Here is a 15,307-nt window from a genome sequence, read left to right on the forward strand (position 1 = left end):
CGTCTTCCCATGTTCCTCTGGTCCTTGGATACCCCTGGCTGAAGGAACACAATCCCACGTTCGATTGGGTGACGGGCAAGGTAGCAGTTGGAGCCTGGATTGTCATGCTAACTGTCTCAAGACTGCCTGCCCCCATTCGGTTCCCAGTCAGGTGATTGAGGCTAAACCCCCAGATTTGTCCCTGGTTCCCGAGACATATCACGATTTGGGGAAGTTTTCAGTAAGCAGAAGGCTCTGTCACTCCCTCCCCACCCGACCATATGATTGTGCCATCAACCTGGTCCCTGGAGCTGTCTACCCCAAGGGAAGGTTATACAGTATCTCCCGACCTGAACGTGAGGCGTTGGAGACCTCATCAAGGAGTCCCTAGCTGCTGGTCTCGTTCGTCCCTCGTCATCACCCCTGGGGGCAGGATTCTTCTTTGTGGGTAAGAAGGATGGCTCTCTTCGACCGTGTATTGATTATCGGGGGTTGAATGACATCACGGTCAAGAACAAGTATCCCCTGCCCTTGATGAGTTCTGCCTTCGACTCCTTACAGGGTGCTGCGGTGTTCACCAAGCTAGACCTACGCAATGCGTATCACCTGGTCCGGATCAGAGAGGGTGGACGAGTGGTTGGCGGGGTTCAATACACCCGATGGGGCACTTGAGTATCAGGTGATGCCGTTTGGACTGACCAATGCTCCAGCGGTATTCCAGAGTATGGTGAAACGGCGTCCTGAGAGATATGATCGGTCTCTTCGTGTTTGTTTACCTGGATGACATTCTGATCTTCTCGAAGGAACCTTCCGACCAACGTCCAGCATGTCCGGCAGGTTCTGCAGCGATTATTGGAGAATCGCCTGTTCGTGAAGGCCGAGAAGTGCGAGTTTCACGCCCATACGACATCCTTTCTCGGGTACATCATCTCCAGGGGTGAGATTAGGATGGACCAGGAGAAGGTTAGAGCGGTTCTGGAATGGGCCCAGCCGGTGCGAGATTGCAGCTCCAGAGATTTTTGGGGTTTGCGAATTTCTACGCAGATTCATCCGGGATTACAGCCGTGTGGCGCTCCATTAACTGCCTTGACTTCCAGTATCAGGACCTTCAAGTGGAATCCGGAGGCGGATCGAGCGTTTCTGGATTTGAAGAGGCGATTCACCAACGCCGGATTCTCTCTCAACCGGACACGGCCCGTCAGTTACGTGCGTTGAAGTGGGCCGCGTCTGATGTGGGAGTTGGCGCCATCCTGTCGCAGCGATGCGCCACGGACAGTAAACTCCATCCCTGCGCCTACTACTCGTCGCCTTTCGCCTGCGGAGAGGAATTACGTGTGGGTAACCGGGAGCTTCTCGCGGTGAAACTTGCCTTGGAGGAGGGCGCCACTGGTTGGAGGCGGAGCAACCGTTTATTGTCTGGACTGACCACAAGAATCTTGCTTACGTGCAATCGCTAAACGTCTCAACTCCCGTCAGGCCAGGTGGGGTTGTTTTCGACGATTCAGGTTTGTCCTGACGTTCCGACCTGGGTCTAAGAACGGCAAGGCGGACGCCTTGTCCCGGATGTTCTCCAAGACGGAGGAGAGTGGGTCCAAGACCGAGACAATTCTCCCCCGGAACTGCGTCGTGGGAGCAGTTATGTGGAAGATTGAGGAGGAGGTGCTGGCGGCCCTTCGGACTCAGCCCGGTCCGGTAGCGGTCCACCCGGTCGGTTGTTTGTGCCTGAGTCGGTTCGTCCTGCTGTCCTCAAATGGTCCCACGCCAGTAAGATGGCTTGTCACCCTGGCGTGGCTCGGACAATGGCGTTTCTTCGCAGACGTTTTGGTGGCCTGCCATGGCCGAGGATACTCGGGGTTTTGTTGCTGCCTGTCCAGTGTGTGCGCAGAATAAGAGTACCAATCGGCCCAGCTCTGGACTACTTCACCTTCCTATTCCCCGGCGTCCATGGTCGCATCTGGCCCCCTGGACTTCGTCACGGGGTTGCCCGCTTCTGAGGGGAACACGGTCGTTCTGACTATCGTGGACAGATTCAGCAAGTTCGCCCACTTTGTGCCTATTGCCAAGCTTCCCTCTGCCTCGGAGGCGTCCGAGATCCTGGTTAGGGAGGTTTTCAGGGTCCACGGTTTGCCCAGTGATATCGTTTCCGGCCGTGGCCCTCAGTTTACCTCTGCTGTCTGGAAGTCCTTCTGTTTGGCCATTGGAGCTACAGTCAGTCTCACATCTGGTTTTCACCCCCAATCCAATGGTCAGGCGGAGAGAGCCAACCAGAAGATGGAATCCACGCTACGCTGTCTGGTCTCTTCCAACCCCACCTCCTGGGCCTCTCAGTTGCCTTGGGTTGAGTATGCCCACAATACTCTCCCTACATCTGCCACTGGGATGTCTCCCTTCCAGTGCCTGTATGGCTACCAACCTCCCCTGTTCCCTTCTCAGGAGAAGGAGCTCTCAGTGCCTTCTGTTCCAGGCCCATATTCGTCGTTGCCACGGACCTGGCATCGGGCCAGAAAGGCACTCCTTAGAGGTTCGGACGGTATCAGCTCCAGGCGAATCGTCGCCGGATCCCCGCTCCCACCTATACCATCGGAGATAGGGGTTTGGTTGGCCACACGGGATCTTCCGTTACGGACTGAGTCTAGGAAGTTGTTGCGAAGTTCATTGGTCCGTTTGTGGTGGAGAAGGTGATCAATCCGGTGGCAGTTCGACTCAAACTACCGAGGGACGCTCCGAGTCCATCCCACCTTTCATGTCTCCTGCCTCAAGCCTGTCTTCCTCAGTCCTCTGTTGCCTCCTCCGCCCCTCCTCCTCCTCCTCGGATGATCGGGGTGGTCCTGCCTACACGGTGCGTGACATCATGGATTCCAGACGGCGGGGCCGGGGTTTCCAGTACCTCGTGGACTGGGAGGGGTATGGTCCTGAAGAGGAGTTGGATTCCGCGGCGACAGGTCCTAGATGCTGACCTCATCCGCGAATTCTACCGCCTCCATCCTGGCGCTCGGGAGTCCGCCCGGTGGCGTTAGTCGGAGGGGGTACTGTAACGATCCCGGCAGTCTGAGTCGGGTCCTGTCTGGTGACTAGTGTTACGGCTCGTAGTTTCCAGTTTCCGAGGGTTCGGGGAACGCTCCGGGGAGTCTCTCTTGTTTTCCACACCTGCATCCCGTCAGCAATCTGCACACCTGGTCCTCATCATCACCCTTCTTAGGCTCTGGCCAAACATCCAGTTCCTGCCGGATGCGTTGCCATGAACAGTAGGTGTTCTGAGTATCAGTTTAGAGTATCTAACGTGAGTTTTGTTGTTTTGTACTTTGTTGGGTTATTGTTTCCTTACCTCCGTTTTTGTCCCATCTGCAGTCACACGTCCGGAACCTTCACCCCACCTCTGCCTGATGGTCGGCGGCTGCCGAGCCATCACTGGACCTAGAACTGCACCCCCAACTACTCATCCACGCCGCCCGCTCTGTCCCTGGATTATTCTGCACCTTTTTTGTATCTGAATAAACCCTCACCTTCGTTCAACTCTCCTTGTCCTGGTCTGCTTCTGGGTTCTGGCTGAGGGAACTGTGACAAACACTAAACATGACTTGTTTATTTTGGTTTAACATTAAACATGACTTGTTTATTTTGGTTTAACATTAAACATGACTTGTTTATTTTGGTTTAACATTAAACATGACTTGTTTATTTTGGTTTAACATTAAACATGACCTGTTTATTTTGGTTTAACACTAAACATGACTTGTTTATTTTGGTTTAACACTAAACATGACTTGTTTATTTTGGTTTAACATTAAACATGACTTGTTTATTTTGGTTTAACATTAAACATGACCTGTTTATTTTGGTTTAACACTAAACATGACTTGTTTATTTTGGTTTAACACTAAACATGACTTGTTTATTTTGGTTTAACACTAAACATGACTTGTTTTTTTTGGTTTAACACTAAACATTACTTGTTTTTTTTGGGTTTAACACTAAACATGACTTGTTTTTTTTGGGTTTAACACTAAACATGACTTGTTTATTTTGGGTTTAACATTAAACATGACTTGTTTTTTTTGGTTTAACATTAAACATGACTTGTTTATTTTGGTTTAGCATTCACCATACATACTTCCTGGTTGGATATACTGTATGAATGATAAGTTACATTCCTGAAGTAAAATAAGTCTCCTGCACAGCTTGTGAACGATAGTGAAACAGCATGACACTCCAAATTCACTGCACTGTGTATTTCCACAGCAGCTTACCTTCAATACCCGCAATTATTTTCACATACTAGCATACCATATAGAATGCATACCAATAGCCTACATTGCCTTCAAGGTAGTGATGAGCTAGTGTGCACACTTTGAACTGTCTGCGTCTCAAATGACACCCTATTCCCTGTAGTGCACTATTTAGAAAATAGGGTGCCATTTGGGACGCACACTTATCTTCACGCTTGAGTGGAAATTGCCTTTGACCCTTTTCTCTACCACCAAAGAAGAAGATAAAGGAAGTAAGAACTTCTAGAATACATAGTCTACTGAAGAGGTCAACTAGTAGATACTGTGCTGCACAGTGAGACAGTCCATTCCCCTAACACCAATTAGTGATGGAGGGAACCAAAAGGAAAGTTGACAACAAAAGAAAAAGATCTAAAACAATCCCTGAGATATTCCCCTAATTACCAGCAGCTAGCTAGAATGATGCCTCTCAGGAAGAGAACGAGACAGAGATCAGCCGTCATTCTCACGCCAGAAGGCAGTACTCCAATAGGAGAAGAGAGAAATAGAGAGCACAGGCAGTCATTAGAGAGAGAGAGACTCTGCCTTGTCATCCATACTGGGCCCATCTGCTGGGTAAGGACCCTGAGGACACTCCCTCCTCTCTCTACCTCCACACTACCTCCTCTGAGGACACTCCCTCCTCTCTCTACCTCCACACTACCTCCTCTGAGGACACTCCCTCCTCTCTCTACCTCCACACTACCTCCTCTGAGGACACTCCCTCCTCTCTCTACCTCCACACTACCTCCTCTGAGGACACTCCCTCCTCTCTCTACCTCCACACTACCTCCTCTGAGGACACTACCTCCTCTCTCTACCTCCACACTACCTCCTCTGACACTCCATCCTCTCTCTACCTCCACACTACCTCCTCTGACACTACCTCCTCTCTCTACCTCCACACTACCTCCTCTCTCTACCTCCACACTACCTCCTCTGACACTCCCTCCTCTCTCTACCTCCACACTACCTCCTCTGAGGACACTACCTCCTCTCTCTACCTCCACACTACCTCCTCTGAGGACACTCCCTCCTCTCTCTACCTCCACACTACCTCCTCTGAGGACACTCCCTCCTCTCTCTACCTCCACACTACCTCCTCTGAGGACACTACCTCCTCTCTCTACCTCCACACTCCCTCCTCTCTCTACCTCCACACTACCTCCTCTGAGGACACTACCTCCTCTCTCTACCTCCACACTACCTCCTCTGAGGACACTACCTCCTCTCTCTACCTCCACACTCCCTCCTCTCTCTACCTCCACACTACCTCCTCTGAGGACACTACCTCCTCTCTCTACCTCCACACTACCTCCTCTGAGGACACTACCTCCTCTCTCTACCTCCACACTACCTCCTCTCTCTACCTCCACACTACCTCCTCTGAGGACACTCCCTCCTCTCTCTACCTCCACACTACCTCCTCTGAGGACACTCCCTCCTCTCTCTACCTCCACACTACCTCCTCTGAGGACACTACCTCCTCTCTCTACCTCCACACTACCTCCTCTGAGGACACTACCTCCTCTCTCTACCTCCACACTACCTCCTCTCTCTACCTCCACACTACCTCCTCTGAGGACACTCCCTCCTCTCTCTACCTCCACACTACCTCCTCTGAGGACACTCCCTCCTCTCTCTACCTCCACACTACCTCCTCTGAGGACACTACCTCCTCTCTCTACCTCCACACTACCTCCTCTGAGGACACTCCCTCCTCTCTCTACCTCCACACTACCTCCTCTGAGGACACTCCCTCCTCTCTCTACCTCCACACTACCTCCTCTGAGGACACTACCTCCTCTCTCTACTTCCTGAGGCGTCCAAGGCCCACTAACATCACAGACACAGCTCTGTTGGAGCAATACTTCATCAAATAAATAGAGGAGAGACAATGCAGATGGGTTGTGTTTGTCAAGGCCCACTAACCACTGCTGGAGCAAGACTTCTCAGAGGCTGGGGCAAGATGAAGGGAGAAACGGAAGAGAGAAGGAAAGAGAGCAACAGGGGAGGAGAGGAAAGAGAGGTGGTGCTCTGGTGCCTCATCAAGTTCTTGGAGGAAGGAAAGAGAGCAACAGGGGAGGAGAGGAAAGAGAGTGATGAAAAAAGGAAATACAATTAAACACAGAGGACGTTAATAAAATGCTAATATGATACATACTGTTTTCTTCAGGTTGTCTAATACCTTTAGCACAGTGCGTCATCTTTACAGGAAGTCTATTCTCTTCAGCAAGAACAAATCTCTCCGGTGAGGGACCCGTTGACATGAGCTTTGACTGAATGGAGGCAATTTCTAATAAGTAAATAATGCATTGAATATTTCCCTCATCTGTGGTGTTGCGTCAGAGAGAGAGAGATATTTATGTTACATTGTCATTACTTTGTCACTTCGTCTATGGATCCAGTCCAGACTAGGGAACAGTTATTCAATGTGTCTATCTTTCAGCCCCATTCATTAACATCAACACAACATTTACCAATTTGTGTCTAGAGTTGTGTGTGACCTGAAATTATTTCTGAAGTTCAATAGTTAGCCTATTTAGGAAGAGTGAAAAGGCTGGCTGTTATTGGCCCTTTACATAGAAAGGTTTTATCCTTGCTGATCAAGATGCCCTCAACAACGGGACGCAGGACCACTTTGTTATTCTTACAGAAATCAGGTTAACTGGTTGTATATCTCTGCAGGTTTTATAAAGACACCTTTACATGATCAACAACCTCGACATTTGTGAGACTGAGCACACAAATTGTTGCCGTGGCGACTAGGTACTAAGGCCTCACAGACCTACAGTAGTAAATCTCAACAAACTGACAATCTGAGTATAAGTCAGACACAGGAGCAGTAGAATTCAAGATGTCATAACCCTGCTGTGGCTTTAAAGCTACACCAGACAAACCAGCATGAAACCCACTGTGGCTAACGGTACACCGGCTCCGACGCTCGTCGGGTGTGGCAGGGCTTGCAAACTATTACAGACTACAAAAGGGAAGCACAGCCGCGAGCTGCCCAGTGACACGAGCCTACCAGACGAGCTAAATTACTTCTGTGCTCGCTTCGAGGCAAGCAACACTGAAACATGCATGAGAGCATCAGCTGTTCCGGACGACTGTGTGATCACGCTCTCCGTAGCCGATGTACATTCACAGACGGATTACCAGGACGTGTACTCCGAGCATGCGCTGACCAACTGGCAAGTGTCTTCACTAACATTTTCAACCTCTCCCTGACTGAGTCTGTAATACCAACATGTTTCAAGCAGACCACCATAGTCCCTGTGCCCAAGAACACTAAGGTAACCTGCCTAAATGACTACCGACCCATAGCACTCACATCTGTAACCCTAGACCCACTCCAATTTGCGTACCGCCCCAACAGATCCAAAGATGATGCAATCTCAATTGTGCTCCACTCTGCCCTTTCCCACCTGGACAAAAGGAACACCTACGTGAGAATGCTATTCATTGACTACAGCTCAGCGTTCAACACCATAGTGCCCTCAAAGCTCACCACTAAGCTAAGGACCCTGGGACTAAACACCTCCCTCTGCAACTGGATCCTGGACTTCCTGACGGACCACCCCCAGGTGGTAAGGGTAGGTAACAACACATCTGCCACGCTGATCCTCAACACGGGGGCCCCTCAGGGGAGCGTGCTCAGTCCCCTCCTGTACTCCCTGTTCACCCATGACTGCATGGCCAGGCACGACTCCAACGCCATCATTAAGTTTGCTGATGACACAACAGTGGTAGGCCTGATCACCGACAACGACGAGACAGCCTATAGGGAGGAGGTCAGAGACCTGGCCGTGTGGTGCCAGGACAACAACCTCTCCCTCAACGTGATCAAGTCAAAGGAGATAAATTGTGGACTACAGGAAAAAGAAGAGGACCGAGTACGCCCCCATTCTCATCGACGGGGCTGTAGTGGAGCAGGTTGAGAGCTTCAAGTTCCTTGGTGTCCACATCACCAACAAACTAACATGGTCCAAGCACACCAAGACAGTTGTGAAGAGGGCACGACAAAACCTATTCCCCCTAAGGAGACTGAAAAGATTTGGCATGGGTCCTCATATCCTCAAAAGGTTCTACAGCTGCACCATCGAGAGCATCCTGACTGGTTGCATCCCTGTCTGGTATGGCAACTGCTCGGCCTCCGACCTCAAGGCACTACAGAGGGTAGTGCGTACAGCCCAGTACATCACTGGGGCCAAGCTTCCTGCTATCCAGGACCTCTATACCAGGCGGTGTCAGAGGAAGGCCCTAGAAATTGTCAAAGACTCCAGCCACCCTAGTCATAGACTATTCTCTCTGCTACATACCTTCTAAACAGCTTCTACCCCCAAGCCATAAGACTCCTGAACATCTAATCAAATGGCTACCCGGACTATTTGCATTGCCCCCCCCCGCTGCTGCTACTCTCTGTTTATTATCTATGCATAGTCACTTTAATAACTCTACCTACATGTACATATTACCTCAATTACCTCAACTAGCCGGTGCCCCCGCACATCGACTCAGTACCGGTACCCCCTGTATATAGCCTCCCTACTGTTATTTCACATTGACTCTGTACCGGTACCCCCTGTATATAGCCTCCCTACTGTTATTTCACATTGACTCAGTACAGGTACCTCCTGTATATAGCCTCGCTATTGTTATTTTTACTGCTGCTCTTTAATTATTTGTTACTTTTACTTCGTATTATTTTATATTGTATTTTTTTGTGATTTCTTGGGGGTATTCTTTCTTAAAACTGCATTGTAAGTAAGCATTTCACTGTAAGGTCTACCACCTGTTGTAATGATTTGATTTGATTGACAGTAGGCCCACAGTGGGTAACTAGGCTTACTACTGCAGCTCCTTGAAAGCACTGGTGGCAGAGTGCCTGTGTTCATTAGGAACCTCGAGGCCTGTTAGAGCCGCAGGATAGATAGATAGGCAAAGCTAGGTCGTAAAGAAGAGCCGCTTCCCCATCCCCCACAAGGCACCATGGTGATTAGAAGACAGCGTCCTCCTGTGAGTGCCTCCACCATGTGCTGTGTTCCCAACCTCCCTCCCTCCCTCCCTGCCTGTCTCCCTGCCTCTCTGTCCAACCGCCTCTCTGCCTCCCTCCCTCCCTGTCTTCCTCTCTGTCTAACTGCCTGTCTGTCTGCCTAACCGCCTGTCTGTCTGCCTGCGTCCCTCCCTGTCTTCCACTCTGTCTAACTGCTTGTCTGTCTGTCTAACTGCCTGTCTGTCTGCCTAACTGCCTGTCTGCCTGCCTGCGTCCCTCCCTGCACGTGTAACACAAGCCCCAGAGACCCAGAGGACTATAGCCTATACCGTGAAGGTGACACTGTCACAGTCAACTGACTCCCCTAGGGGATCAAGACTGCAGGAAACTGACTCCCCTTGGGGATCAAGACTGCAGGAAACTGACTCCCCTTGGGGATCAACACTGCAGGAAACTGACTCGCCTTGGGGATCAAGACTGCAGGAAACTGACTCCCCTTGGGGATCAAGACTGCAGGAAACTGACTCCCCTTGTGGATCAAGACTACAGGAAACTGACTCCCCTTGGGGATCGGAAACTGACTCCCCTAGGGGATCAAGACTACAGGAAACTGACTCCCGTTGAGGATCAAGACTGCAGGAAACTGACTCCCCTTGGGGATCAAGACTACAAGAAACTGACTCCCCTTGGGGATGAAGACTGCAGGAAACTGACTCCCGTTGAGGATCAAGACTGCAGGAAACTGATTCCCCTTGGGGATCATTAGTGCCCCCCTAATGGCTGCCCTGCCTGTGATTCCCTATATAATGACCATAGGGCTCTTGTCAAAAGTAGCTCAAAATATAGGGAATAGGGTGCCAATTGGTACGCAGACTTTAACTCTATTTTCAGAGCATGAACTCCCCCAGCACCATGGCAACAGATGGTAATTAAACCAAACGGAGGCTGAAAGATTGAAGAGCCTCTTCCTTCTTTATCCCCTCTAGTCTTCATTTGTGTTCCTCTGGTCATAGGCCTGTAGCTGCATCCCAAATGGTACCCTATGGGCCCTGGTCAAAAGTAGTGCACTATATAGGGAACAGGGTGCCATTTGGGATACAGTTTACCTCTACGGAAGCACAGTTCCCGCTCAGCCCAGTCAAAGCTATTTGCTGCTCTGGCACCCCAATGGTGGAACAAGCTCCCCCACGACGCCAGGACAGCGGAGTCACTGACCACCTTCCGGAGACACTTGAAGCCCTACCTTTAAGGAATACCTGGAATAGTATAAAGTAATCCTTCTACCCCCCACCCCACCCACAATTTATTTTTTTATAAGTGGTTGTCCCACTGGTTATCATAAGTTGAATGCACCAATTTGTAAGTCGCTCTGGATAAGAGCGTCTGCTAAATGATGTAAATGTAAAAATATCTGCCAGTTGCTGTAGGTTAATCCAGTCGGTCATAGCCCAAATAACTACCACCTCTTTTTCCCATGTAACCTCTTGTTCACCTCCCATTCAAGGCCAAAAACAGAACCTTGAATCTTGCCAATAGACAGTGTTTAACATTACTCCTGTTGCTCCTGTGGAATGAAGTGCTGTTCCTGAGAATCGTCCGAGAGGTACTTCGATACCACAGCCTGAGCTTATCTGATGCTAGATGGAGCCGTAGATCTGCATTCGATATGGCATTTAACATCAGCCCAACAATTACATTGTGAACCATCATTGAGCATCCCAAGGCAGATTGAAATGCTTTATGTGTCAGTTGACAGGTCACCAAATGATTATGCTACTTAGGGAAGCGACTTTTAGAGCAATTAGGCTTAAAGTTTTAGATCTCTTAATTGGGTCTTGATTCAGACATTGTCAATTAATTGATTCTCAATGTTTTATGTTTTTTTTCCCAAATTGGTAGTTACAGTCTTGTCCCATCGCTGCAACTCCCCTACGGACTCAGGAGAGGCGAAGGTCGAGAGCCATGCGTCCTCCGGAACACGACCCTGCCAAGCCGCACTGCTTGCTTAACCCATGAAGCCAGCCGCACCAATGTGTCGGAGGAAACACCGTCCAGCTGGCGACCAGCCCACCACAAGGAGTCACTAGAGCGCGATGGGACATGGAAATCCCAGCCGGCCAAACCCTCCCCTAACCAGGACGATGCTGGGCCAATTGTGCGCCGACTCATGGGTCTCCCCGTCACGGCTGGCTGTGACACAGCCTGGGATCAAACCTGGGTCTGTAGTGACGCCTCAAGCACTGCGATGCAGTGCCTTAGACCGCTGCGCCACTCAGGAGGCTGATTCTCAATGTTATAGAGATTCAATAATGATCCTTTGTAGAGCCCGACCGATATTGCTTTTTGGGGTCCGATTCCGATTTTTTGGGGGGGGACATCTGCCGATATACTGTTTTACAGCGTGAAAATGAAAACGTGTCAATTTTCCACACTGAGTTCTCAGAAATTACCATCCAAAAGAGCAATTGTCCAAGAAATATGCTTCAAACGTCGACTTCTTATATTGTGACAATAATGACATCATGAGAATGACCAATCCTAGCTGAGGTAATATGTGATTTAACTCTGTTCTATATGGCTTTGAACAGATGTAATGTATAACACTGAGAGCCCCTTGACACCCCAAATAAGAGGCATCATCAATTCTATTGCCCTTTAGTAGGGAAATATATAGTTTATTTATTTATAAAATAGTAGCTGTTGTCTAAATTACCCACAATAACATAAACCGACAAACAATCAAATAAATGAACGTCTAGAAACCCATTCAGTCTGTCTCAATACACCAAATGGAGAGAGCAGAGGGGGCAGTATAATCTCTGCTAGTGGTGAGTGCTACACAGGTTCCTTCCTGTTCCTGCACTATCATGTAGCGGAGACAATAGGTGTTGTCCTTTCACCTCTACGATCAGTTGAGTCAGCAGTACTATAAATAATAGTTATCACATTCAGTACTGCTCTACTGTTTCAGAGAGCACAGATATAGACATCAACTACTTACGCAGTGAACAGTGAGGACGACCTCAGATCAAAAAGATGCAAAGATCCTGGGCTAGGACCCTGGGCTAGGACCCTGGGCTAGGACCCTGGGCTAGGACACTGGGCTAGGACCCTGGGCTAGGACCCTGGGCTAGGGCCCTGGGCTAGGACCCTGGGCTAGGACACTGGGCTAGGACCCTGGGCTAGGGCCCTGGGCTAGGACCCTGGGCTAGGACACTGGGCTAGGACCCTGGGCTAGGACCCTGGGCTAGGACCCTGGGCTAGGACACTTGGCTAGGACCCTGGGCTAGGACCCTGGGCTAGGACCCTGGGCTAGGACCCTGGGACCCTGGGCTAGGACACTGGGCTAGGACCCTGGGCTAGGACCCTGGGCTAGGACACTGGGCTAGGACCCTGGGCTAGGACCCTTGGCTAGGACCCTGGGCTAGGACCCTGGGCTAGGACACTGGGCTAGGACCCTGGGCTAGGACCCTGGGCTAGGACCCTGGGCTAGGACACTGGGCTAGGACCCTGGGCTAGGACCCTGGGCTAGGACCCTGGGCTAGGACACTGGGCTAGGACCCTGGGCTAGGACCCTGGGCTAGGACACTGGGCTAGGACCCTGGGCTAGGACCCTGGGCTAGGACCCTGGGCTAGGACCCTGGGACCCTGGGCTAGGACCCTGGGCTAGGACCCTGGGCTAGGGCCCTGAGCTAGGACCCTGGGCTAGGACCCTGGGCTAGGACCCTGGGCTAGGACTGGAGGAGAGGAAACAGTAAATACAGTACTGTGTGTAATGGAGGTGACTCAGTGAAGAGTAACCTTGACTTAGACCTGAAGGCTTCAGTTATCTCCCCGAGGTAATGCCTAAGGTTCTGCCGGTGTTTAGCTCAGCAAAGTCTTACTGCGCTCAGGTTACCCGGGTTCAAACCCAGTCAGTCACACACAGCCATATACACAGAGGAGAGTCTGATGGCAAGATGGATAGGAGAACATCCTATGTCTAAAGGAATATAAATGTTTACCGTAACACCAAACCCAGGTGGACAAATGTCTCTCAGTAGGTTATTTTAGATACAGCACTTCAAGTGCACAATGCCCATCATAAAGTATTAAGGCCAGGGTAATACTCCTCTGCCCTATGAGACCCAGGAGACATCTGCTCCCTATCGATAACAGAGAGAGCAGGAGAAGTGTACTTCAACAGCCTCAACACCACTGAATCATTACAAACATAACCTTCAACCATAATGCTCTCTAGCACTTTCTCTCTTTATCCTCCCCCCCCCTCTCTCTCTATTCCTCTCCCTGTGTCTCTCTCCCCCCTCTCTCTCTCTCTATTCCTCTCCCTGTGTCTATCTCCATCTCTCCCCCCTCTCTCCATCTCTCCCCTCTCTCTCTCTCTCTATTCCTCTCCCTGTCTCTCTCCATCTCTCCCCTCTCTTTTCCTCTCCCTGTGTCTCTCTCCATCTCTCCCCCCTCTCTCCCATCTCTATTCCTCTCTCTGTCTCTCTCTCATCTCTCCCCCCTCTCTCTTTCTCTATTCCTCTCTCTGTGTCTCTCTCTCCCCATCTCTCCCCCTCTCTCTGTCTCTCTCATCTCTCCCCCCTCTCTCTCTCTCTATTCCTCTCCCGGTGTCTCTCTCCATCTCTCCCCCCTCTCTCTCTCTATTCCTCTCTATGTGTCGTTCTCACACCCCTACTCTATCTCTTTCTCTCTCTCTCTCACACACACACACACACACATTACTATATTGCTTACAACAAGGGCATAAGCATTCTATCCTCACCTACATTTACAGATACAGAAATCTCACAATTTGAAGCAGATGTTATTGATATTAATAGAGAAATAACGTATTGTTTTACTCCTATTAACATTTAAATCATTTAGCAGACGCTCTTATCCAGAGCGACTTACAGTTAGTCTTATGAGAGTAAGTATTTTGTAATGGGCCTACAGTACAATGTAATAGGTCTAAAAACGTTTATTTGACACCTACACATTTGAAACAAAACGTATTTTGTATTTATTTGGCATTCTTTGGTTTCTGGAGCAGTCTAGTATAGGGTGGGACTAACCGTAAAGGACCATGCAACTCGGGAACGTGACACACATTTTCCATTAGTCTACTATTCTTATTCGTACCTTGAGCTATTGCTATCGACTCAAACCGGTGCAGTTCTCTAAGCAGGGTTGTGCGTTCCGTGGGGTGAAGACTATAAATAAAATCCTTGGCTCCTTGCGGCGAGTTCAAGGGCTCCATCGGGTCCTTGTGAGGGTGTGTGCCCAGGTTGCAGCACTGCATCGGTACAGGCTGGCGGAGCTGGGCTAGGTTTGACCCGCGGACTCTTCCCAACATGTTCCCCGACCTCAGAGTGAGGGCGGGCCGCAGGACTCTCTGCAAACTGGGCAGCATGGTGGCGGTAAAAGGGAAGTCGACAACCTAGAATAGAAATACAATTTGAACGTTTACTGAAGCGTAACGCAAGATACAGCAGGCTAGGCTACTTAGGATATAACATCCTCGACTGTATCACGAATTATTTGGACAGCTGTAGGCTACTGTAGAATGGCTAAACCTACGATTCCTACACTGATAACGCCATTCTCAGATCGGGCTGTCAAAGTGCAACTTATGACAACACCGACCTCTCGATCAGCTGATGCTGTGCCGCTCTGTCCAGTCCAAAAATCAGATCTCCTTCTGGTGTAAAACGCAGCTCCGAAGCATTTGTCCTTCGATTACAATTTCATAGATCCTGAAAACAATTCGCCGACACAAAACACAGCATTCGTGGCAAAATCTGTGAGTCAAAAATAAACATTCCTCATCATCTTCATCTCCACAACATCGCCTAGGCTACTTCCCCCAGTCTGCGGTCGGATGAGCTGCCTCTCTCTCTCTTCTAGTCTACGGCCTGAAAAATATTTTCCAATGGAATAGCTTCACTGTACGTTGCTATGACGGCATTTGCCAAACGTTGTTGTATACCTCATACAGTGAGTGCGAAGTAGACCAATAGCTTACTGTAGGCCTATTTGCGGCAGGTATTCATAGACATCCTTATGACATCTGTATAGGACA

At 49.8% G+C, this 15,307-nt stretch overlaps 1 protein-coding gene across 1 annotated transcript in view; it reads right to left on the reverse strand.

Annotated features, from left to right (window-relative positions):
* LOC121543789 (transmembrane protein 65-like) overlaps positions 1-15,307 on the reverse strand; it is a gene marked incomplete at its 3' end in the record, with an annotated part of 28,504 nt that extends 13,197 nt beyond the window's left edge. The window contains exons 1-2 of the mRNA XM_045213733.1: positions 14,872-15,307; positions 14,368-14,665 (exon numbers count right to left, since the gene is read on the reverse strand). Of these exons, the coding sequence (XP_045069668.1) occupies positions 14,368-14,638 (271 nt within the window). The remainder of the gene's footprint in view (positions 1-14,367; positions 14,666-14,871) is intronic.

This window comes from Coregonus clupeaformis, unplaced genomic scaffold, assembly GCF_020615455.1.
Source record: "Coregonus clupeaformis isolate EN_2021a unplaced genomic scaffold, ASM2061545v1 scaf0146, whole genome shotgun sequence".
In the NCBI taxonomy this organism is placed as follows: domain Eukaryota; kingdom Metazoa; phylum Chordata; class Actinopteri; order Salmoniformes; family Salmonidae; genus Coregonus; species Coregonus clupeaformis.